This window comes from Anomaloglossus baeobatrachus, chromosome 8 (assembly GCF_048569485.1).
Source record: "Anomaloglossus baeobatrachus isolate aAnoBae1 chromosome 8, aAnoBae1.hap1, whole genome shotgun sequence".
Lineage (NCBI taxonomy): Eukaryota > Metazoa > Chordata > Amphibia > Anura > Aromobatidae > Anomaloglossus > Anomaloglossus baeobatrachus.
This window is the reverse complement of record NC_134360.1, coordinates 81,041,278-81,065,287: the sequence shown is the minus strand read 5'-3', so window position 1 is coordinate 81,065,287 and position 24,010 is coordinate 81,041,278. Positions and strand designations below refer to the sequence as shown.

At 45.2% G+C, this 24,010-nt stretch overlaps 1 protein-coding gene across 1 annotated transcript in view; it reads right to left on the bottom strand.

Annotated features, from left to right (window-relative positions):
- Positions 1-24,010, bottom strand: part of LOC142249880 (arf-GAP with dual PH domain-containing protein 1-like) — a 78,415-nt gene that overhangs the window by 14,592 nt on the left and 39,813 nt on the right. Inside the window, exons 6-8 of the mRNA XM_075321842.1 lie at positions 8,971-9,117; positions 5,612-5,695; positions 3,918-3,980 (exon numbers count right to left, since the gene is read on the bottom strand). Of these exons, the coding sequence (XP_075177957.1) occupies positions 3,918-3,980; positions 5,612-5,695; positions 8,971-9,117 (294 nt within the window). The remainder of the gene's footprint in view (positions 1-3,917; positions 3,981-5,611; positions 5,696-8,970; positions 9,118-24,010) is intronic.

Genomic DNA, 24,010 nt, shown 5'->3' with positions numbered 1-24,010 from the left:
CCTCAGGTAGGAAGATCGATCTTGTGCAAACCTAGATAGATCCACCAGGGTTACTGATCTTCTTCTTCGCCTTGTTCCTTCTATTCTTCTAACCATGATGTCCTTCTCCAGTTATTACTCTCTTCATATGATGTGTCCAAAGTAGGTAAGCTGTAGCTTGGTGATCCTTCCTTTGAGTGACATGTCTGGTTTGATTTATTCCAAAATTGATTTGTTTGTTCTTCTTTCCATCCATGGTAGTGATAATGTTCTTTTCCAGCTCCACATTTCGAAGGCGTCAATTCTTCTTCTGCTATCAAGTACGAAGTCTCCATAACATGTAAAGTGCAAAGTCTCCATACATTGCAGTATTGACTGAATAAGCTCACAGTGGTGAATAACATTATAAGATTTTATCCACATGTTCCATCACAACAGTCTCTAGAGCCAAAATTAGACTGCCATAACCGGCTATGTTATATGTGGGGTAGTGGTATTTTTACATTATGAGGACACCTTACATCATGAGGACATCTGTCCATGTCACTGCCAAGACTACCGCCTATTATATACGATTGTGGTTGTTAAGGAATCGGCAAAGCAGCAAAGAGGAGCAGGGAGTATGTTTTCTGCCAGGGATCAGCTACTGACAGTGAAATCTGTCAGCATCCATTTTCCAAACAATAAAGTATAGGGAAAGCTGACTGGAATAATCTTTGTTTCTGCCATGACAGCTGCCTACATCCACATTAAAATGGCAGGATGAGTCCAAATATAAGTGTGGACAGATTTAGTCCTACTGAATATACATAGCAATCCCATCCACAGAGTACATACACTTGGTATGGAAAGTATTCAGACCCCTTTACATTTTTCACTCATTAATGTACACTCTGCACCCCATCTTGACAGAAAAAAAACAGTAATGTAGACATTTTTGCAAATTTATTAAACAAGACAAACTGAAATATCACATGATCATAAGTATTCAGACCCTTTGATCAAACACTCTTATTTAAGTCATATGCTGTCCATCTCCTTGTGATCCTCCTTCATTGGAGTCCAGCTGTGTTTTTTTAAAATGATAGGACTTGATTTGGAAAGGCGCACACCTGTCTATATAAGACCTCACAGCTCACACTGCATCTCAGACCAAATGAGAATCTTGAGATCAAAGGAACTGCACAAGGAGCTCAGAGACAGAATTGTGGCAAGGCACAGATCTGGCCAAGGTTATAAAAGACTTTCTGCAGTGCTCAATGTTACTAAGAGCACAGTGGCCTCCATAATCCTTAAATGAAAGAAGTTTGGGACCACGAGAACTCTTCCCAGACCTGGCCATCCAGCCAAACCGCGCAATCATGGGAGAAGAGTCTTGGTGAGAGAAGTAAAGAAGAACCCCAAGATCACTATGGCTGAGCTCCAGAGATGCAGTAGGGAGATGGGAGAAAGTTCCACAAAGTCAACTGTCACTGCAGCCCTCCACCAGTCACCTTTATGGCAGAGTGGTCCAACGGAAGCCTCTCCTCAGTGCAAGACATATGAAAGCCTGCATAGAGTTTGCAAAAAAACACATGAAGGATTCCCAGACTATGAGAAAAAAGATTCTCTGGTCTGATGAGATGAAGATAGAACTTTTTGGTGATAATTCTAGGTGGAACGTGTGGAGAAAACCAGGCACTGGTCATCACCTGCCCAATACAATCCCAACAGTGAAACATGGTGGTGGCAGCGACATATTATGGGGGTGTTTTTCAGCTGCAGGGACAGGATGACTGGTTGCAATTGAAGGAAAGATGAATGCGGCCAAGTACAGAGATATCCTGGATGTAAACCTCTTCCAGAGTGCTCTGGACCTCAGACTTGGCCGAAGGTTCACCTTAAAACAAGACAATGACCCTAAGCATACAGCTAAAATTACAAAGGAGTGGCTTCAGAACAACTCGGTGACCATTCTTGATCGGCTCAGCCAGAGCCCTGACCTAAACCCAGTTGAGCATTTCTGGAGAGATTTTGAATGATACCATTCATTTTACTGTATAGTGTACTTTTCCAAGTGGGGTGAAATTGCAAAAAAGTGCAATCCTGCAATTGTTTTTGTTTATTTACCAAGTTCAATATATGATGAGGCTGATCTGGCAACATGATTCCCCAGGTTGGTACGAGTATGTAGATATCAGACATGTATAGTTTTTTAATTATGTGATGAAAAAAATTCAGCAATAATTTTCTTTTACTTGTGTTGCCATTATCCAAGATCATTAATGTTTTCACTTTTTGGAATCTCAGCTGTGTGATGACTTAATTCTTACGCCCTGAGCTGATGTTTTTATGGATACCATTTTTGGGTAGATTTGCTGTGTTGATTGCCTCTTATTGCAATGTTGAGGCAACAAAAAAAAGCGTAATTCCGACATTTTGTTTTTTGTTATGCTGTTTACTGATCTGATTAATTTATTTGATATTTTGATAGATTGTACACATCTGAAAGCAGTGATATCAAATATATGTATATCTATTTTTTTGTTTTATTTTCAAAAGGGCAAAAAGAGAGTGATTTGAACTTGTGGGGTTTTTTTATTTTTTTCATGTTTTTGAAAACCTTTTTCACTTTTTATTGTATTTAGTAATCTTCTTAGGTGACTTGAAGCTGCAATCGTCTGATTGCATTAGCTATACAGAGTAGTGCATCAGCACTGCTCTGTACATCAGAAATGATGCTCTCCTATGAATGTTGTCTTGCAGCTGGCATTCACAGGAGGATTGTCATGACATACACAGGGGACATCAGCTGACCCCTGACTGTCATGTCAATCCATCGTCGATCCGGGATCACATCATGGTCTCACCGATGGGTGTGGGAAATCCTGCTGTCAGAGATTGACAATGGAATTTAACTGGTTTGCAGCCTCAACTAATAAATTAACTTTCGTTTAGACCACGTTGGCATTATCAGAGAGTTTTCACTGCTGGTGTGTACTTCTTTAGCAATCATAATCAGGCAGCAACACTCAGGGAAAAAAACACAACACCACCGTAGCTTAGAACAGGCTACTCTTGTGTGAGACATATAATGACAGACAGCCTGATCTCACTGCAGAGCAATTACAGGTACTGTAGTTGTGAGCACAGCCAACCTGAGTGTCATTACTGACACCTTTGAGCTTTCATCTCCTGATCTCCTGTCAGTCTTTGTGGGAGGAGGGTCAGCATAGTTTATTTTAACTTTATCACATTACAAACCCTTCTATCAACTCTCTTCTTATAATGCAACCATCTAAGCTGTATTACCCCTCCCCCACATAGACTATCAAGAGATGAAAGCTCAAAGGTGTGAGTAATGATACTCATGTCTGCTGTGCTCACACCAAATTGTAACCACTCTACAGTGAGATCAGTCTGTCTGTCTGTCATTACATCTCACACAGAAGTAGCCTGCTCTAAGCTAATTGTGGGTGTATTCTATTTTCCCCTGTGTGTTTCTGCCTGCTTATGATTGGTCAATGTCATGCAGTGGGAAGATGTACACGCCCCTTGTGAAAACTCTCCAACGTCCACTTGGAGGTAACGAAAATCAAGCTTTTAGGTGGCAAATACATTGATTGCCAATTTTTCTGCTACAAGGAGGTAAAACTTTGCAATACTTTTTAAAATTGTGCTGAAGCTCATAAAATATAAAAAAATCAATCATTAAACAATTCATTATTATAACATGCAACACTACCAAATGCATTGCAATTGTTACCAATTTGATTGGACATTTTGTTAAAAATACATATGGCATTAGACTTGAGGTGAAAAGTCGTCTTCAATTGACCCCAAATGAGAAAAATTAACATCTTTTCTAGTGTCAATTTTAGTGTTCAGCAAAGATCCCAGTAATCAGATCCCAAGTGACGTTTAAAGAAATGTAATGTTACCAAATTATTTTCACTTACCTTTGGTCCAGTTTTTTCCATATATCCTTCCTTTAAGAAATTCCGAGGCAAACGACTTAAAATCTAGGTAATAAGAAATATACAGGAAATTTCACTAGATAACAGTTACATCGGATTATCTCTAAATAAAGACTATCTCTAAGTAAATCAAGGCTTTATGGAGCAAAAAATAAGCAGCATTTTTCAGCCTTTTTAGAGTATGCGTATAATATAAGCCCTACTCCAAAAATAAGCCCTAGTTGCGTACCGTACTATAATAGAACCCTGAAATAGGACTCGGGCAGCCCTTTCGGCATATGTAACTTTTATTGGTGTACGTTGCCCTGTTATGTTGCTGTAATACCAGGAAGTTCATAGCCACATGCAGACTAATTAATGGAAAATAATATTCACCCCTTCCTCCACGCACCCCTCTACGCTGGAACGTTTTAATGAAAAATGAATATTCACCCTCTTCCCCCGCCCATCCCTCTGCATCGGCGTCAGTGATTGAAAAAGTGTGTTAATGAAAAATGAATATTCACCCCTTTCCCCGCCCATATTCGCGCCCACTCTTCTGTGCTGGTTTCAGGGATTCAGTCAGACTACCGTATTACTGATTATGGATCACATCGCAATCCTTGAACTGGCTGGCGGCTCTCCTCACCTGAGCGTGACGATTGCATAGAAATACACGCTGACAACCTTGGTAAGACAAGCCGCCGGCCGGTCCGAGGATTGCAATGCGATCCTTTAGCAGTAATTCGACAGACTGACTGAAAGGTTTGGCGGGAATATGGGTGTGGAAAGGGGTAAATATTCATTTGCAATTAACACTCTTTCCAAGCAGTGATGCCAGCGCACATGGATGGTCAGGGGAAGGGGGTTAATATTCATTTTCTATTAATGGGTGACCCAATCACTGACACCAATATAAAAAATAAGCCATCCCTTGAAAATAAGCCCCAGAGCATTTTTTTAAGCCAAATATAATATGACTTTGTCTTATTTTCACAGAAACACGGTATTGAGGTTGTGGTGTGCTTTGATGATAGGGATCCTAAATCTCCCCCCCCCCCCCCCCGAAAACAACTGAGAGACTGCATCTTCTAAACTATAAGGCTATGTGCACACAGCGTGCATGATGCCAGCGAAGCTGCAGAGTTTTTCCATGCAAAGCTGCTTCAGGAAAATGCTGGCGGTCATTTTCCTGAGGCAGATTAACAGTTGCTTTGCCGTCATTCTTGCAGCAGCTCCTTGACCGGCATTACTTCCAAACGGAAGCAGCCCGAAGAAGCAACTTCGTTTAGACATTACTGGGCACTAGGTTCCCATTATGGGATAAGTAAACAGTAGTTACTTTTCTACAGTGTTCTGGAGGAGCCCGCACCCGGCTTCGCCAATGCTATTTTTCTGTGCACCTTTTCACTGAAATAAATCCAAGTTTTTTATGGACGTCGGAGTGAAGCCGCTCATTCTTTTTTTTCTTTGGATTGCATTGGACATTCGCTGTCTTTGGAGCGTGCACCTCCTGATACTTGGTGTTCTACTATGGACTTGAGCTGCTTTCCTATTGCCACTGGACTGTTGAAGGTAAAACCCCAGTTGTGCGAGATCATTTCGTACTTTGGCTTCCTGATGTGTGTAAATATAGACGCTTGTCCCTTCCAGTCCCTCCACCCCCATATCATACCGCATATCTTACACTTATTTACCTCTTTGTCATTTGCTGTGGGAAAAGCAACTTTCATGTAGTGAAATTGAGCAGCTCGGATGGCATTAAACCAGCTGACGATTTCCTATTAGAAAAATAAATTATAGAGGTTCTTAAAGGGACTCTGTCAGCAGGTTTCTGCAATGTAAGCTGAAGACAGCATGCTTCAATATATAACACAGAGAATTCAGCCCTGCCTCTCTTATCTCAAAGTCTTTTTTTATTTAAATGCAATGTTAGCTTAAGCTTCTCATCTTTATCATTAGTGGGTCTCAGCAGTTGAGCTCTAGTCTTAATCCACCCCCTTCTGTGGTTAGCAGCTTCTGTCTATGGAAATGTACATTGAAAGCCTGGTGTGAGCGGGGACAGCTGCATGCAACATATTAAATCTTTCACTGTGTCAGAGCGGCTGCACACAGAAATATAAGTGATAGATCGTTGAACTCAGGGCCTCTTTTCCTACATAATGCTGCTCTCAGATGAGGTAGCAAAAATCTGCTGACAGATTCCCTTTAAATCTAACATTACTGCACTTCCTCAGCATTAAGCATAAACTTAAATCTGCAACATGTATAGTAACCAAAGGTTAATCTGTAGGAAGAGTCATGGTCGCAGCTAACAGCTTTCACTCAGTGTCTTTCTTCTTCTCCAAAGAGGTACAGTAAGGGGTACTTTGCATGCGACGACATCGCTACTGCGATATGGTCGGGGTCAAATCGAAAGTGACGCACATCTGGCGCCGGTAATGACGTCGCAACATGTAAAGCCTAGATGCGCTGATAAACAATCACAAAAGCGTCGAAAATCGGTGATCTGTGTAGCGTCGGTCATTTTCATAATGTCGCAGCAATAGGAGATATGATGTTGTTCCTAGTTCCTGTGGCAGCACACATCGCTGTCTATGAAGCTGCAGGAGCGAGGAACATCTCCTTACCTGCCTCCACTGGCTATGCGGAAGGAAAGAGGTGGGTGGGATGTTTCCGTCCCGCTCATCTCCGCCCCTCCGCTTCTATTGGCCGCCTGCCGTGTGCTATCGCTGTGACGCCGCATGACACGCCCCCTTAGGAAGGACGCGGGTCGCCGGCCAGAGCGACGTCGCAGGGCAGGTAAGTGCGTGTGAAGCTGCCATAGCGATAATGTTCGCTACGGCAGCTATCACAAGATATCGCATGTGCGACAGGGGCAGGTACTATCGCACTCGGCATCGCTAGCTGATGCTAGCGATGTCGCAACGTGCAAAGTACCCCTAAAACTACAATTTTTTTGTTTTCACGCCTAGATCTTGTCTTGGCTCCTCCCAAATGGGATTGTATGACCTAGGTTCTCTTTAATACATAAATACATATATACATATTCTTTTTTATACTCATTATTCTATTTTATTTTTTCTCCACGTGACTATGAAGCAGTCATCTTGCCTGAGCTGTTGGTGACAGCATTTAGAGATATGCTTTACAGCAGCCACATGGACTATAGGCTGCAGGAGTCTGGAGCGGACTCACTGACTTCTATTGGAGAGTTTTCTAGGAAGTGAGGGAGAGGAGGTGAGCTGTGACCAACATCTATTGTGAATTGTATAGGTGATATCTTTTATTGTATTACCGTTTGGCATAATAATGAGATGACAAATGAAAAGTGATTTCTGCAAAGCAGGAATTTTAAGCCTAATTGTCAGACTGCACTACTGAAGTTACTGAAGCCACAGGTAATGTAGCTTCAGAGTGCAGTTTAGCAAGCAACCACTAGGGGTCAGCAGAGTAGTCAGTAATCAGAGTCAGCCGAAACAGGTCAAAGACAGAAGCCCGTGGAGAGGCAAATTGTGGTCAGAAGCTAGCAAAGGAGCCGAAGAGAAGCGTATAAACCAAAAGGGAGAGACGAATGCTGGAGTCAGGAGCGAGAATACAGGTCAATGGCTGGGAAATCCAAATACAGATAAGGGAGGAGGACAAACAGGTTAGGACAGGAGAAAACAGCAGACAGGCACAGGTAGTCAGGCAACAGGAGAACAGACGAACGAGGGAGGGTACAAGTCAGGACTCAGTAGCAGGGAGGCAGGACAGATCGGCAACACTCACCAGAGCCAGTATACAAGCTGCAAGGCAGAAATATCACTGGCGCTGATCCATAGGTGCAGCTGCGAGATATAGTGTCCTGGGATCCAGAACGAGGCAAGGGAAGTTAACCCGTGACATGACCAGGCCGGAGCTGGGTGAAACCACAGCAGGGAAAAGCCAACCTGGATCATGATACTAATGTCAGCTTTAAGGGGTTGTCCACTTTCTTTTATCAAATGTGTTGAGGCATTTCCTAATATTTAGGTATTACATGTACACCTCATTTATGAAGCCGCAGCCTTCCTCATAGACTACACAGTTCTGCTGTTCTCAGCATGACACTAGATGGAGACGTATGTGACAAGACTCGTCCATCAGCATTCTCCAAGTGAAAAAACTTTGTGAAAAACAAGTGAAAAAATTTTCCCATTTGCAATGTTTTTCGACTGGAAGTGGCTGATGGACAACATTCATATATGCTTAACAGGTATCAGTCAGCAGGATTTCATCCTCCAAAACTATTTATATGTGTATGTAGCTCCTGGAAAGACAAGTTCACCAGTACCTTTAAAAGGCTAGTTCGTTCCTCCGTTACCGAGAAATCGTAGTTTTGGGTTATTATGCAAATGAGGATAAAGTGCTTTTGACATGTGGAAGCTTTTTCCAAGCTTCTGCTCTTGCCAGCTATATTCTCTGTTGTTTACTACTTACCTGACAGTCACTATGCTGTGTGACTTCCAACAAAGGAGCTTTCAGTCAAGTAGGAGGAGGCGGTGCTCGACAGTGAATAGAGCTGGAGTGACAGAGGCTCGTGAAGAGCTTCTTCATGCCCAAAGAACTTTAACCTCATTTGTGTATCCATTCAAACTCTGATTTCTCAGTAATGGAGGAACAGACAAGCCCTGTAAAGGTACTGCTAGCCTTTACTTTGAAAGAGCTAAATATAAACAGTTTGGGGGTGAAATCCTCTGGGCAGTTTCCTTTAATGGGGAGAGGGGTGAAAGCCACTGCCTGAGAGCTTTGGCAGCTTCTTATGTGGGAGAAGAACTAAATGATCAGGTGTTTGAATTCATACTGTCTGATGCTTGTCGGCCATGAAAGTTTCGGTGAAGAGTTGGAAGACCAATATATACTGTAGATAAATGGACAGTCCCATATAAAACATTAGCTTTAGTAAATGTTCTAATCTCTTAAGTATCTAAAATAATATGGAACACAAAATCTATATACCAGATCAACCCCAGTTGCTGGCCCCCTGGGGTTGGGTGTACGAATGTTACCAGCACAATAAGCACTTCTAGTTTACCTGCCCATCATTGTGGTACACAAATAAATTCCTTGCTTTGTTGTCTTTGACATATGTAATTTGTAAACCATGGTTGTGTTTCATCTTTTCTGGTTGAAAGGTGGCATTAATACTGTCAATTTTAATTACAGCTTTTGGTTCCTTTGCCTAAAATACAAAAGATAGTTGAGTTAAACAGTGATAGTAGGTTCTGACACAATATACACAAATTGTTGTTTTCTATAGAAGCAGCGTTGTAGGTATAGGGCTCATATCGGTCACAGTTGCAACCAGGCTCCAAAAGCAGGGGGTCCCACAACCCTCCTCATCTGAGTAGCATGGTTGCGTTGCACTGACTCTTGGCTGCTGCAGTCTACTTCTAAATATTTCCCCTAACCCAGGGTTTCCCAACTCCAGTCCTCAAGAGCCACCAACAGTGCAAGTTTTTAGGATTTCCTTAGTATTGCACAGATGATAATTTAATCACTTGCACAGGTGATGATTCCAGCACCTGTACAATGCTAAGAAAATCCTGAAAACATGCACTGTTGGTGGGCCTTGAGGACTGGAGTTGGGGAACACTGCCCCAACCCAAATGACACAGCAATGAAGCTAAAACCATGAGTGATGGCCAGTGGCTATGAAATTGTCATTCTGCATGGCGACAGCAATGGAGAGAGCTGAGGAGTGGGGAAAAAGGTCCAGTTTATATACATATACCAGGAGCTGCACCCATTTTGTTTTCTACCCAACCAGCTATCTAAGCCTTTGTCCTCTTTCCAATGACCTATCACATCTGCATAGGGAAGGGAAAAACTGGTTTTCCCTGGTATCCTATTAGCTACTTACCTATATCTAAAGAGGGACACGGAATAGGTATCCACTTTTACATCACTTTTAGGGCTATGTTTAGCATATACAAGCATCCTCCTGGTATATTAAGTAAACCTATACCTCTGAAATATGCCAGAGTATAACAAATAGTGGCTTACATCATCTATTGGGATACACTTGTTGTGGTGGCCAACTATACAGGAAAGTGTAGCAGATTATGCTTTCTTAAAGGGAACCTGTCACCAGATTTGGGGACTTTAAGGCCTAGGACACACGGTGAGAAAAACAGTGAGTGGAATGTGATAAAAAATCGCATTCCACTCAGACCAATATTAGTCTATGGGGCAGCACACATGAGCGATTATTTTCTCAGCCCTAATCGGACTGAGAAAACAGTCGCAGCATGCTGTGGGTGGAATGCGAGCTTGTTTCACTCGCACCCATAGAAGTCTATGGGGTGAGAAAAACATTGCACTGCACTCGCGTTACACCGGTGTAATGCGAGAGCAGTGCGATTCTCGCATCAGCCAGCAACGGAGGAGATAGAGAGATAAATCCCTCCCTCTCCTCTGTGCCGTCAGCCCTCCCCTCCGCAGCACCGGCCATCCTTTCTGCCGCACCAGCCCTCCATTCCGCAACTGTAGTCTGATCGCACGATCGGACCACAGTCACATGACCCTTGCATGACACTCAGCTCCCACTGTGATGCGAGCGTGAGCTGAGTGTCATGCGAGGACTCGCACATATCCTCGTGTGGGCTCAGCATAAGCTGCGGCGACCACCATTGAGCTATATAGTATACCATGTATTCCAGCCTGGGAGATGTGAAGAGAACACACTTTTGGCAGCTATCAAGCCCGGGGAGGTCTATATAGAGCTAATCATCAACTATGGAAGGAGATATACCCTAAGCATATTCTGAAGGTACACACCAAATATGATGTGAATATAAAATAAATGTATTAAATATGATTTTTGTTGTTTGGTTTGGTTTGAAGGGTAGACTGAGCTGAATTGTTAGACTAACATTTTGTCACAGATGTGGTTTACAAATATAACAATTAACTAGTTAATCTAACTATTTCACCCATGAAAAATGTAACTATGTCCTTTTAAGCCTTGTTCAGACCTGGAAGATTTGCTGATGTGTGGATTCCTCAACAAAGAAAAGCAGATGTATCTGCTATGGATTTAGAAGCAGGTTTTTAAATACAAAAGATTAAAATAATTTAACATGGTTACTATGTGTGTTTCTACAGTGTGTAAGAAAGCCAGGTAAGACTGAATTAACTCCTAGCACTGCAGGACTTGACTAGATACACCTCGCTAACTTTGACTAAGGACTAGAGTTGAGCGCGGTTCGTGGTTCGTGGTTCTCCAGTTCGCGGCTCGAGTGATTTTGGGGCATGTTCTAGATCGAACTAGAACTCGAGCTTTTTGCAAAAGCTCGGTAGTTCTAGAAACGTTCGAGAACGGTTCTAGCAGCCAAAAAACAGCTAAATCATAGCTTGGTTTCTGCTGTAATAGTGTAAGTCACTCTGTGAATCAAACTATTATCACATTTCAGTGTATAGTGTGCGTGAACAGCGCCTTCAGATCACTGCTGTTTCTATAATGGCGATCGCCATTTTTTTTTTTTTTTTTTCTTGTCTTCCTTCCCTAAGCGCGCGCGTCTTGTGGGGCGGGCCAGCATGTCAGCCAATCCCAGACACACACACAGCTAAGTGGACTTTGAGCCAGAGAAGCAACGGCATGTGTGATAGGATCTGCATGTCACATGTCCCTGCATTATAAAACCGGACATTTTCTTCACGGACGCCATTATCTGCCTTCTGCGTCTTTGGTGTCAGACATCACTGTCGCAGCTCCGTCTTCCTGAGTCCTATAGCCGATACAGCTGTATGCGCTGCATACACAGCGTTAGACAGCTTAGGGAGAGCACTTTATAGCAGTCCTTTTAAGGGCTCCAACCGGCAGGGTCAGAGAGCCATAGGTGACAGGTCCTGCAAACAGCAACAGCGTCTGTGTAGCCCAGGTCAGGGATTTCCTACCTGCATTTCACCATTAGGAGGGAATAGAAAGGCAGTCTTCCATTCCTCTACCCAGAGCACCACAATCCTGCCACTGTACCCTCTTGTCCTCTGCACACTCCAACTGATAACTAAGCCATTATACTAGCAAACACTCAGTGTACCTAGTGGCATCCTATACGTGGCTATTGGACTTTGCTATAGTCCCACTAGTGCAAAGACATTTGCAGAGCGCGTCTGCCTGCGTTGCACACTACAACTCATTCTAACCAAGCCATTATACTAGCAAACACTCAGTGTACCTAGTGGCATCCTATACGTGGCTATTGGACTTTGCTATAGTCCCACTAGTGCAAAGACATTTGCAGAGCGCGTCTGCCTGCGTTGCACACTACAACTCATTCTAACCAAGCCATTATACTAGCAAACACTCAGTGTACCTAGTGGCATCCTATACGTGGCTATTGGACTTTGCTATAGTCCCACTAGTGCAAAGACATTTGCAGAGCGCGTCTGCCTGCGTTGCACACTACAACTCATTCTAACCAAGCCATTATACTAGCAAACACTCAGTGTACCTAGTGGCATCCTATACGTGGCTATTGGACTTTGCTATAGTCCCACTAGTGCAAAGACATTTGCAGAGCGCGTCTGCCTGCGTTGCACACTACAACTCATTCTAACCAAGCCATTATACTAGCAAACACTCAGTGTACCTAGTGGCATCCTATACGTGGCTATTGGACTTTGCTATAGTCCCACTAGTGCAAAGACATTTGCAGAGCGCGTCTGCCTGCGTTGCACACTACAACTCATTCTAACCAAGCCATTATACTAGCAAACACTCAGTGTACCTAGTGGCATCCTATACGTGGCTATTGGACTTTGCTATAGTCCCACTAGTGCAAAGACATTTGCAGAGCGCGTCTGCCTGCGTTGCACACTACAACTCATTCTAACCAAGCCATTATACTAGCAAACACTCAGTGTACCTAGTGGCATCCTATACGTGGCTATTGGACTTTGCTATAGTCCCACTAGTGCAAAGACATTTGCAGAGCGCGTCTGCCTGCGTTGCACACTACAACTCATTCTAACCAAGCCATTATACTAGCAAACACTCAGTGTACCTAGTGGCATCCTATACGTGGCTATTGGACTTTGCTATAGTCCCACTAGTGCAAAGACATTTGCAGAGCGCGTCTGCCTGCGTTGCACACTACAACTCATTCTAACCAAGCCATTATACTAGCAAACACTCAGTGTACCTAGTGGCATCCTATACGTGGCTATTGGACTTTGCTATAGTCCCACTAGTGCAAAGACATTTGCAGAGCGCGTCTGCCTGCGTTGCACACTACAACTCATTCTAACCAAGCCATTATACTAGCAAACACTCAGTGTACCTAGTGGCATCCTATACGTGGCTATTGGACTTTGCTATAGTCCCACTAGTGCAAAGACATTTGCAGAGCGCGTCTGCCTGCGTTGCACACTACAACTCATTCTAACCAAGCCATTATACTAGCAAACACTCAGTGTACCTAGTGGCATCCTATACGTGGCTATTGGACTTTGCTATAGTCCCACTAGTGCAAAGACATTTGCAGAGCGCGTCTGCCTGCGTTGCACACTACAACTCATTCTAACCAAGCCATTATACTAGCAAACACTCAGTGTACCTAGTGGCATCCTATACGTGGCTATTGGACTTTGCTATAGTCCCACTAGTGCAAAGACATTTGCAGAGCGCGTCTGCCTGCGTTGCACACTACAACTCATTCTAACCAAGCCATTATACTAGCAAACACTCAGTGTACCTAGTGGCATCCTATACGTGGCTATTGGACTTTGCTATAGTCCCACTAGTGCAAAGACATTTGCAGAGCGCGTCTGCCTGCGTTGCACACTACAACTCATTCTAACCAAGCCATTATACTAGCAAACACTCAGTGTACCTAGTGGCATCCTATACGTGGCTATTGGACTTTGCTATAGTCCCACTAGTGCAAAGACATTTGCAGAGCGCGTCTGCCTGCGTTGCACACTACAACTCATTCTAACCAAGCCATTATACTAGCAAACACTCAGTGTACCTAGTGGCATCCTATACGTGGCTATTGGACTTTGCTATAGTCCCACTAGTGCAAAGACATTTGCAGAGCGCGTCTGCCTGCGTTGCACACTACAACTCATTCTAACCAAGCCATTATACTAGCAAACACTCAGTGTACCTAGTGGCATCCTATACGTGGCTATTGGACTTTGCTATAGTCCCACTAGTGCAAAGACATTTGCAGAGCGCGTCTGCCTGCGTTGCACACTACAACTCATTCTAACCAAGCCATTATACTAGCAAACACTCAGTGTACCTAGTGGCATCCTATACGTGGCTATTGGACTTTGCTATAGTCCCACTAGTGCAAAGACATTTGCAGAGCGCGTCTGCCTGCGTTGCACACTACAACTCATTCTAACCAAGCCATTATACTAGCAAACACTCAGTGTACCTAGTGGCATCCTATACGTGGCTATTGGACTTTGCTATAGTCCCACTAGTGCAAAGACATTTGCAGCACGTCTGCCTGCGTTGCACACTCCAACTAATTATAACTAAGTTGCATTGTCAGGGATATTTATTCTTTATTATTCTGCTGTTAATAAAGCTAGACCACCACTGCAATCTTCACCACCTCTCAATTTTTACTACCACATTTTCAGTCCACAATCTTGTCGCAATCAACATGAGTGGCAAAATGACAGATGCTGGTGGAAAGGGGAAGAGGCGTGGTGGAAAAGGCAAAAAAGGTTTTGTCCGTGGGGAAGGTGGCAAAGCTCCATTATCATCTGCTGAAGATAGACCATCTACCAGCAAAAGTAAGATGTCTACTACTTACCGTGGACAATCCGATGTGCTCCCTTTTTTACGGACACGAACAACAGGAAGAAAGGTAGATGATGGGCAAAAAAGGAAAATGCTTGAATGGATCTCAAGTGGTCCAACAAGTGCCCTCTCAGCCACTTCAAGTACCGCATCCAAAAAACACCAGTCCTCTGAGTTGTCATCCCAATCACACTTGATTTCTCCCAGCTCTGAAGTCTCCATCAGCCCTGCACAGTATGGTGGAACTGAGATGGCTGAGTCTGCAGAGCTGTTCAGTCACACTATAGCCTGGGAATCAGAGGTCTGCTCCCAAGCTACAGTGAGTACAGAACAGGAAATGGTCTGCAGTGATGCCCAGAACCTTTGTGACTCAGATTCAGGCCGTGAGGACCAAGTTTCTGAGCATAATGTTGACCCTTTGTCACAAACTGTAACACCTGTGGTTATAGACAATGAGGAACATACTGATGAAGATGAGACGCAGATACCCGATTGGGATGACAACTTAAATATTCCGTCAGGGCAAGAAGAGGCTCGGTCTGAGGGGGAGGGGAGTGCAAACACAACAATTGATGATGACGTTCTAGATCCCACCTACTGTCAACCCCCAGTCAGGCACTCGAGGAGGTCAACAGAGGCGGTGGAGGAGGATGCAACCGACGACGAAGTTACCTTGCGCCTTCCTGGACAGAGTCGGAGCACTGGTAGCACGTCTACAACTGCATCCTCAGCCACCACTCTGCCTATGAGCATTATTCGGGGTGGATCAACAGGTCGCATGGCCTCTAAGCCTTGCCTAGCCTGGTCCTTTTTTCACATCGAAAAAGATCGCCCAACTCATGTGATATGTAACATTTGTCATGATTCTCTTAGTAGAGGTCAAAAGCTCAGCAGTTTGACAACTTCTTCCATGAATCGTCACATGAATAAATATCATAAGTCCCGGTGGGAAGCTCACCGTGCTGCAATGCGGCCTAGCGGAGCGAACCATCCACCGCCCGCCCCTTCCACTGCATCCGCGCGCTCTTCATCTTCTAGGACTGTGGGGACAGCTGCCACACCTGTTTTTCCACGCAAAACTTCCACCACTGTAACCGCAACAGGCAGTTTGCTTGTAAGGTCGTCAGTTGGTTTGGAAGGGGAAACAAGTGAGTGTGTACAGCTCTCTCAGACATCGATAGCACCAACGTTGGATGAAGGCAACATCATGTCTCCGCCTGCACTTTCCTCACAAACCTGCATTTTTCCAGGGACACCCTACTCAACACCGTCTACACACAGCAGCCAGATCTCTGTCCCTCAGATGTGGTCAAATAAAAGGCCACTTCCTCCGACCCATGACAAAGCTAAGAGGTTGACTCTATCCCTCTGTAAGCTGTTGGCTACCGAAATGCTGCCTTTCCGCCTAGTGGACACACAGGATTTTAGAGACCTTATGTCTGTCGCTGTGCCCCAGTACCAGATGCCTAGTCGCCACTACTTCTCTAAGAAAGGTGTGCCCGCGCTACACCAGCATGTCGCACACAACATCACCGCTTCCTTGAGAAACTCTGTGTGTGAACGGGTGCATTTCACCACCGATACTTGGACCAGTAAGCATGGACAGGGACGTTACATGTCGCTGACTGGGCACTGGGTAACTATGGTGATAGATGGTGAAGGGTCTGCTGCACAAGTCTTGCCGTCCCCACGACTTGTGTGTCAATCCTCTGTCTGTCCAAGTTCCGCCACTGCTTCTGCATCCTCCACCTCATCTGGGTCCTCCACCTCCGCCCCAAGCCTGCCTGGTCAGGCCACCAGCGTTCTCACTGCGCAGAAGGAATCACGCACCCCTCATTACTATGCTGGCAGCAGAGCGCAACGGCATCAGGCGGTCTTTAGCTTGACATGTCTTGGTAATAAGAGTCACACAGCTGAGGAGTTGTGGTCAGCTTTGCGGTCCGAGTTTAATAAATGGTTGTCTCCACTCAAACTGCAGCCTGGTAAGGCCGTGTGCGACAATGCTGCAAACCTGGGTGCGGCACTTCGCCTGGGCAAGGTGACACACGTACCTTGTATGGCTCACGTGTTGAACCTTGTCGTGCAGCAATTTTTAACACACTATCCCGGCCTAGATGGCCTTCTGAACAGGGCACGAAAACTGTCAGCTCACTTCCGCCGTTCAAGCGCCGCAGCAGAGCGACTTGCATCGCTCCAGAAGTCTTTCGGCCTGCCGGTTCATCGCCTGAAATGCGATGTGGCGACACGCTGGAATTCAACTCTCCACATGTTACAGCGACTGTGGCAGCACCGCAGAGCCCTGGTGCAATACGTCATGACGTATAGCCTGGGCCAACGAGATGCAGAGGTGGGGCAGATCACCCTGATGGAGTGGTCTCAGATCAAGGACCTATGCACCCTTCTGCACAGTTTCGACATGGCGACGAATATGTTTAGCTCTGACAATGCCATTATCAGCATGACGATTCCAGTCATTTACATGCTGGAGCACACGCTAAACACTATTCGGAGTCAGGGGGTGGGACAACATGAAGGGGAGGAACTACAGGAGGATTCATATGCGCAAGGGACAACAACATCACGAAGGTCCAGACGTTCATCATCACCAACGCAGCAGGCATGGGACCATGGGGGACAGGGATCGACAAGGGCGCATAGTAGCAGGCGAAATGTTGAGCAAGGTGCAGGAGAACATGAAGAAATGGAGGACGAACTGTCCATGGACATGGAAGACTCAGCGGATGAGGGAGACCTTGGTCAAATTTCAGTTGAAAGAGGTTGGGGTCAGATGTCAGAGGAAGAAAGAACGGGTAGCACCTCTATGCCACAAACACAGCATGGACTTGGTCCGCATGGCTGCGCAAGACACATGAGTGCCTTTTTGTTGCACTACCTCCAACATGACAGTCGTATTGTCAAAATTAGAAGTGATGATGACTACTGGATTGCCACACTATTAGATCCCCGGTACAAGTCCAAATTTTGTGACATAATTCCAGCCATAGAAAGGGACGCACGTATGCAGGAGTATCAGCAGAAGCTGTTACTAGATCTTAGCTCGGCTTTTCCACCAAACAACCGTGCAGGTGCAGGGAGTGAATCTCCCAGTTGTAACTTGACAAACATGGGACGGTCTCGTCATCTTCAACAGTCTACCCGTACCAGTAGGACCTTTTCTGGTGCCGGTAACAGCAATTTTATGGAATCTTTTCATAATTTTTTTAGACCCTCTTTTGCAAGGCCACCAGAGACAACAAGTCTGACACATAGTCAACGGCTGGAGAGGATGATACAGGAGTATCTCCAAATGAACATCGATGCCATGACTGTGCAACTGGAGCCTTGCTCCTTTTGGGCTTCAAACCTACAAAAATGGCCAGAGCTCGCAACTTACGCCTTGGAGATTTTGTCGTGTCCAGCTGCCAGCGTTGTCTCTGAACGTGTATTCAGTGCTGCTGGGTGTGTGCTGACAGATAAGCGCACGCGTCTGTCCAGTGACAATGTGGACAGACTGACGTTCATCAAAATGAACAAGTCATGGATCCAGAAGGAATTTACTACCCCTGTGTCATCCTGGGGAGAGTAAATGCTTGTGGATTTGGAATGTGCTTGATGCAAATCAAAACATCCTGTTTGCAACTAGGGCCCAAGTGCTGCCACTGATGGGGTGGGTGTCTGTGTGGCCCAATTTTTGGAAAAAAGGGAGACTCCGCTTGGAGTAACCCTTGCTTGCTGTGTTTTTAAAAGAAGCCAAGATGAACAAGTCATGGGTCAGCAAAGACTTTGCTACCTACCCCGGTGTCATCCTGGGGACGGTTAAGAATAGCGTATTTTTGAATGTGCTTGATGCAAATCAAAACATCCTGTTTGCAACTAGGGCCCAAGTGCTGCCACTGATGGGGTGGGTGTCTGTGTGGCCCAATTTTTGGAAAAAAGGGAGACTCCGCTTGGAGTAACCCTTGCTTACATTGTTTTTAAAAGAAGCCAAGATGAACAAGTCATGGGTCAGCAAAGACTTTGCTACCTACCCCGGTGTCATCCTGGGGACGGCTAAGAATAGCGTATTTTTGAATGTGCTTGATGCAAATCAAAACATCCTGTTTGCAACTAGGGCCCAAGTGCTGCCACTGATGTGGTGGGTGTCTGTGTGGCCCAATTTTTGGAAAAAAGGGAGACTCCGCTTGGAGTAACCCTTGCTTGCTGTGTTTTTAAAAGAAGCCAAGATGAACAGAGCTGGGATCAGGAAAGACTTTGCTACCTACCCCGGTGTCATCCTGGGGACGGATAAGAATGGCGTATTTTTGAATGTGCTTGATGCAAATCTAGCTGTGAAGTGTACAACTGGGGCACAACTGCTGCCACTGAATGGGTGGGTGTGTGTGGGGCCCAATTTTTGGAAAAAAGGGGAGACTCCGCTTGGAGTAACCCTTGCTTACATTGTTTTTAAAAGAAGCCAAGATGAACAAGTCATGGGTCAGCAAAGACTTTGCTACCTACCCCAGTGTCATCCTGGGGACGGCTAAGAATAGCGTATTTTTGAATGTGCTTGATGCAAATCAAAACATCCTGTTTGCAACTAGGGCCCAAGTGCTGCCACTGATGGGGTGGGTGTCTGTGTGGCCCAATTTTTGGAAAAAAGGGAGACTCCGCTTGGAGTAACCCTTGCTTGCTGTGTTTTTAAAAGAAGCCAAGATGAACAGAGCTGGGATCAGGAAAGACTTTGCTACCTACCCCGGTGTCATCCTGGGGACGGATAAGAATGGCGTATTTTTGAATGTGCTTGATGCAAATCTAGCTGTGAAGTGTACAACTGGGGCACAACTGCTGCCACTGAATGGGTGGGTGTGTGTGGGGCCCAATTTTTGGAAAAAAGGGGAGACTCCGCTTGGAGTAACCCTTGCTTACATTGTTTTTAAAAGAAGCCAAGATGAACAAGTCATGGGTCAGCAAAGACTTTGCTACCTACCCCAGTGTCATCCTGGGGACGGCTAAGAATAGCGTATTTTTGAATGTGCTTGATGCAAATCAAAACATCCTGTTTGCAACTAGGGCCCAAGTGCTGCCACTGATGGGGTGGGTGTCTGTGTGGCCCAATTTTTGGAAAAAAGGGAGACTCCGCTTGGAGTAACCCTTGCTTGCTGTGTTTTTAAAAGAAGCCAAGATGAACAGAGCTGGGATCAGGAAAGACTTTGCTACCTACCCCGGTGTCATCCTGGGGACGGATAAGAATGGCGTATTTTTGAATGTGCTTGATGCAAATCAAAACATCCTGTTTGCAACTAGGGCCCAAGTGCTGCCACTGATGGGGTGGGTGTCTGTGTGGCCCAATTTTTGGAAAAAAGGGAGACTCCGCTTGGAGTAACCCTTGCTTACATTGTTTTTAAAAGAAGCCAAGATGAACAAGTCATGGGTCAGCAAAGACTTTGCTACCTACCCCGGTGTCATCCTGAGGACGGCTAAGAATAGCGTATTTTTGAATGTGCTTGATGCAAATCAAAACATCCTGTTTGCAACTAGGGCCCAAGTGCTGCCACTGATGTGGTGGGTGTCTGTGTGGCCCAATTTTTGGAAAAAAGGGAGACTCCGCTTGGAGTAACCCTTGCTTGCTGTGTTTTTAAAAGAAGCCAAGATGAACAGAGCTGGGATCAGGAAAGACTTTGCTACCTACCCCGGTGTCATCCTGGGGACGGATAAGAATGGCGTATTTTTGAATGTGCTTGATGCAAATCTAGCTGTGAAGTGTACAACTGGGGCACAACTGCTGCCACTGAATGGGTGGGTGTGTGTGGGGCCCAATTTTTGGAAAAAAGGGGAGACTCCGCTTGGAGTAACCCTTGCTTACATTGTTTTTAAAAGAAGCCAAGATGAACAAGTCATGGGTCAGCAAAGACTTTGCTACCTACCCCAGTGTCATCCTGGGGACGGCTAAGAATAGCGTATTTTTGAATGTGCTTGATGCAAATCAAAACATCCTGTTTGCAACTAGGGCCCAAGTGCTGCCACTGATGGGGTGGGTGTCTGTGTGGCCCAATTTTTGGAAAAAAGGGAGACTCCGCTTGGAGTAACCCTTGCTTGCTGTGTTTTTAAAAGAAGCCAAGATGAACAGAGCTGGGATCAGGAAAGACTTTGCTACCTACCCCGGTGTCATCCTGGGGACGGATAAGAATGGCGTATTTTTGAATGTGCTTGATGCAAATCTAGCTGTGAAGTGTACAACTGGGGCACAACTGCTGCCACTGAATGGGTGGGTGTGTGTGGGGCCCAATTTTTGGAAAAAAGGGGAGACTCCGCTTGGAGTAACCCTTGCTTACATTGTTTTTAAAAGAAGCCAAGATGAACAAGTCATGGGTCAGCAAAGACTTTGCTACCTACCCCAGTGTCATCCTGGGGACGGCTAAGAATAGCGTATTTTTGAATGTGCTTGATGCAAATCAAAACATCCTGTTTGCAACTAGGGCCCAAGTGCTGCCACTGATGGGGTGGGTGTCTGTGTGGCCCAATTTTTGGAAAAAAGGGAGACTCCGCTTGGAGTAACCCTTGCTTGCTGTGTTTTTAAAAGAAGCCAAGATGAACAGAGCTGGGATCAGGAAAGACTTTGCTACCTACCCCGGTGTCATCCTGGGGACGGATAAGAATGGCGTATTTTTGAATGTGCTTGATGCAAATCAAAACATCCTGTTTGCAACTAGGGCCCAAGTGCTGCCACTGATGGGGTGGGTGTCTGTGTGGCCCAATTTTTGGAAAAAAGGGAGACTCCGCTTGGAGTAACCCTTGCTTACATTGTTTTTAAAAGAAGCCAAGATGAACAAGTCATGGGTCAGCAAAGACTTTGCTACCTACCCCGGTGTCATCCTGGGGACGGCTAAGAATAGCGTATTTTTGAATGTGCTTGATGCAAATCAAAACATCCTGTTTGCAACTAGGGCCCAAGTGCTGCCACTGATGTGGTGGGTGTCTGTGTGGCCCAATTTTTGGAAAAAAGGGAGACTCCGCTTGGAGTAACCCTTGCTTGCTGTGTTTTTAAAAGAAGCCAAGATGAACAGAGCTGGGATCAGGAAAGACTTTGCTACCTACCCCGGTGTCATCCTGTGGACGGCTAAGAATAGCGTATTTTTGAATGTGCTTGATGCAAATCAAAACATCCTGTTTGCAACTAGGGCCCAAGTGCTGCCACTGATGGGGTGGGTGTCTGTGTGGCCCAATTTTTGGAAAAAAGGGAGACTCCGCTTGGAGTAACCCTTGCTTGCTGTGTTTTTAAAAGAAGCCAAGATGAACAGAGCTGGGATCAGGAAAGACTTTGCTACCTACCCCGGTGTCATCCTGGGGACGGTTAAGAATAGCGTATTTTTGAATGTGCTTGATGCAAATCAAAACATCCTGTTTGCAACTAGGGCCCAAGTGCTGCCACTGATGGGGTGGGTGTCTGTGTGGCCCAATTTTTGGAAAAAAGGGAGACTCCGCTTGGAGTAACCCTTGCTTGCTGTGTTTTTAAAAGAAGCCAAGATGAACAGAGCTGGGATCAGGAAAGACTTTGCTACCTACCCCGGTGTCATCCTGGGGACGGATAAGAATGGCGTATTTTTGAATGTGCTTGATGCAAATCTAGCTGTGAAGTGTACAACTGGGGCACAACTGCTGCCACTGAAGGGGTGGGTGTGTGGGGCCCAATTTTTGGAAAAAAGGGAGACTCCGCTTGGAGTCACCTTGCGGTGTTTTACATGACTTTAGAAGGGCGTGCCATGCCTATATCTGTGTGTCCTCCTCTTTTTCCTTGTCCAGCTGTTTTGTTTTCGCATGAGTACATGTCCTTGTCACTTTCCCATGTGTTTGTGTTGTGTTGTGAGTTGTTTGTCACCTTTTGGACACCTTTGAGGGTGTTTTCTAGGTGTTTTACTGTGTTTGTGATTGCCTGCCATTGTTTCCTATGGGCTCGAGTTCGGTTCGTCGAACGTTCGACGAGCCGAACTCGAGCCAGACCCCCCGTTCGGCGAACCGCCTCGAGCCAAACCGGGACCGGTTCGCTCATCTCTACTAAGGACCAGGACAAATGTTAACCTTGACTGTCAGTCAGCTGGGGAAAGCTGAGTAGAGTGGATTATGTTGGAGCTGGGGACAGACAAACCGGAATCTCTCTAAAAGGGGTCTGCACAGGGCCGTGTGCATCAAACTGTAAGTATCAGAGGTTTCTATGGACAATAGCCATTTTGTTTGGCCAAACTGGGACTAGCTCAGCTGTGTATGAGTAGCCAGGGTCTGTTTAGTTTAGTTAGTGCCTGGACAAGGCTAGAGATTTTGTGTTTATGGTTTTGTTTTTTGGTGCTGGGCAATCTGTGGAGGTAAACATGTCATTGTTTTGACACAAGAATCCACTGCCTGTGTGAACACTGCCTACTGCTGAGCGCGAATCCCTATATTGGTGTTTGGATGCGGGCATGAAATCCCAAAGAGCACAGGTGATTGCAATCTAAAGACTGAATGACCTGAGTACAGCATTGTAAACACAGTTTGGAAGCATGGAGGAGATTGATAAAGGTAAGGTGTCACTTTTTTTATTTTAGTATTAATAATTGTGATTATGAAATCAAGTATTTTTTTAATACAAAATTAAATTCACTGTTTATTTGGTTTTTATTTCATTCTAGTTTTACTGAAGCACTGGGGGCTGCCATGTTGGATTTGCTGTAAGTAATGACAGTTGCTCACCTCAAGTACGGTGGCCCATGTGCATAACAGTCAGTTGTCAGACCACGACCCTATTCTCTAACACAGAGACCACTTCTGCTGTGAGCTGGACATGCCCCCATTGGCTGTCCAGATCACAGCAGTGGGAGGAGATCTCCACCATCTTTGTGGAGCTCACAGTGTGCATGCAGCAGAGCATTGCAAGCGGGCGTGCAGCAGAGCATTGCTGGTACGGGACGTGCAGAGCGCTATGTGTGGAGCACTATGCAGCTGGCCTTAGTGACACTTTAGATATATTAGGATCCCTTTGCGGTCACCAACAAAATAACTCTGCATTGTGATCCTAAACTTCATCTTCCCTTATCTTAAACACTCAGATTGGGAGGGGAAGTGTGACATCACACACAGGAAAGCAGACTCCACCCACTTTTGCTGCAGCTGTAATGTGAGCTAGTTCTACAGTAGCTCTACAGTAGGATTTCAGCAGCTGCTCCCCCTAATGTTTAAAAGTGGAAAATATCAAACTTTTTTTTTTATATATATATTTTGCTCAATTAAAAACAAATATTAATATGTAACAAAACATTAACACTTTACATTTTTTCAGTTATTGACATTTTTTATTTTGGAC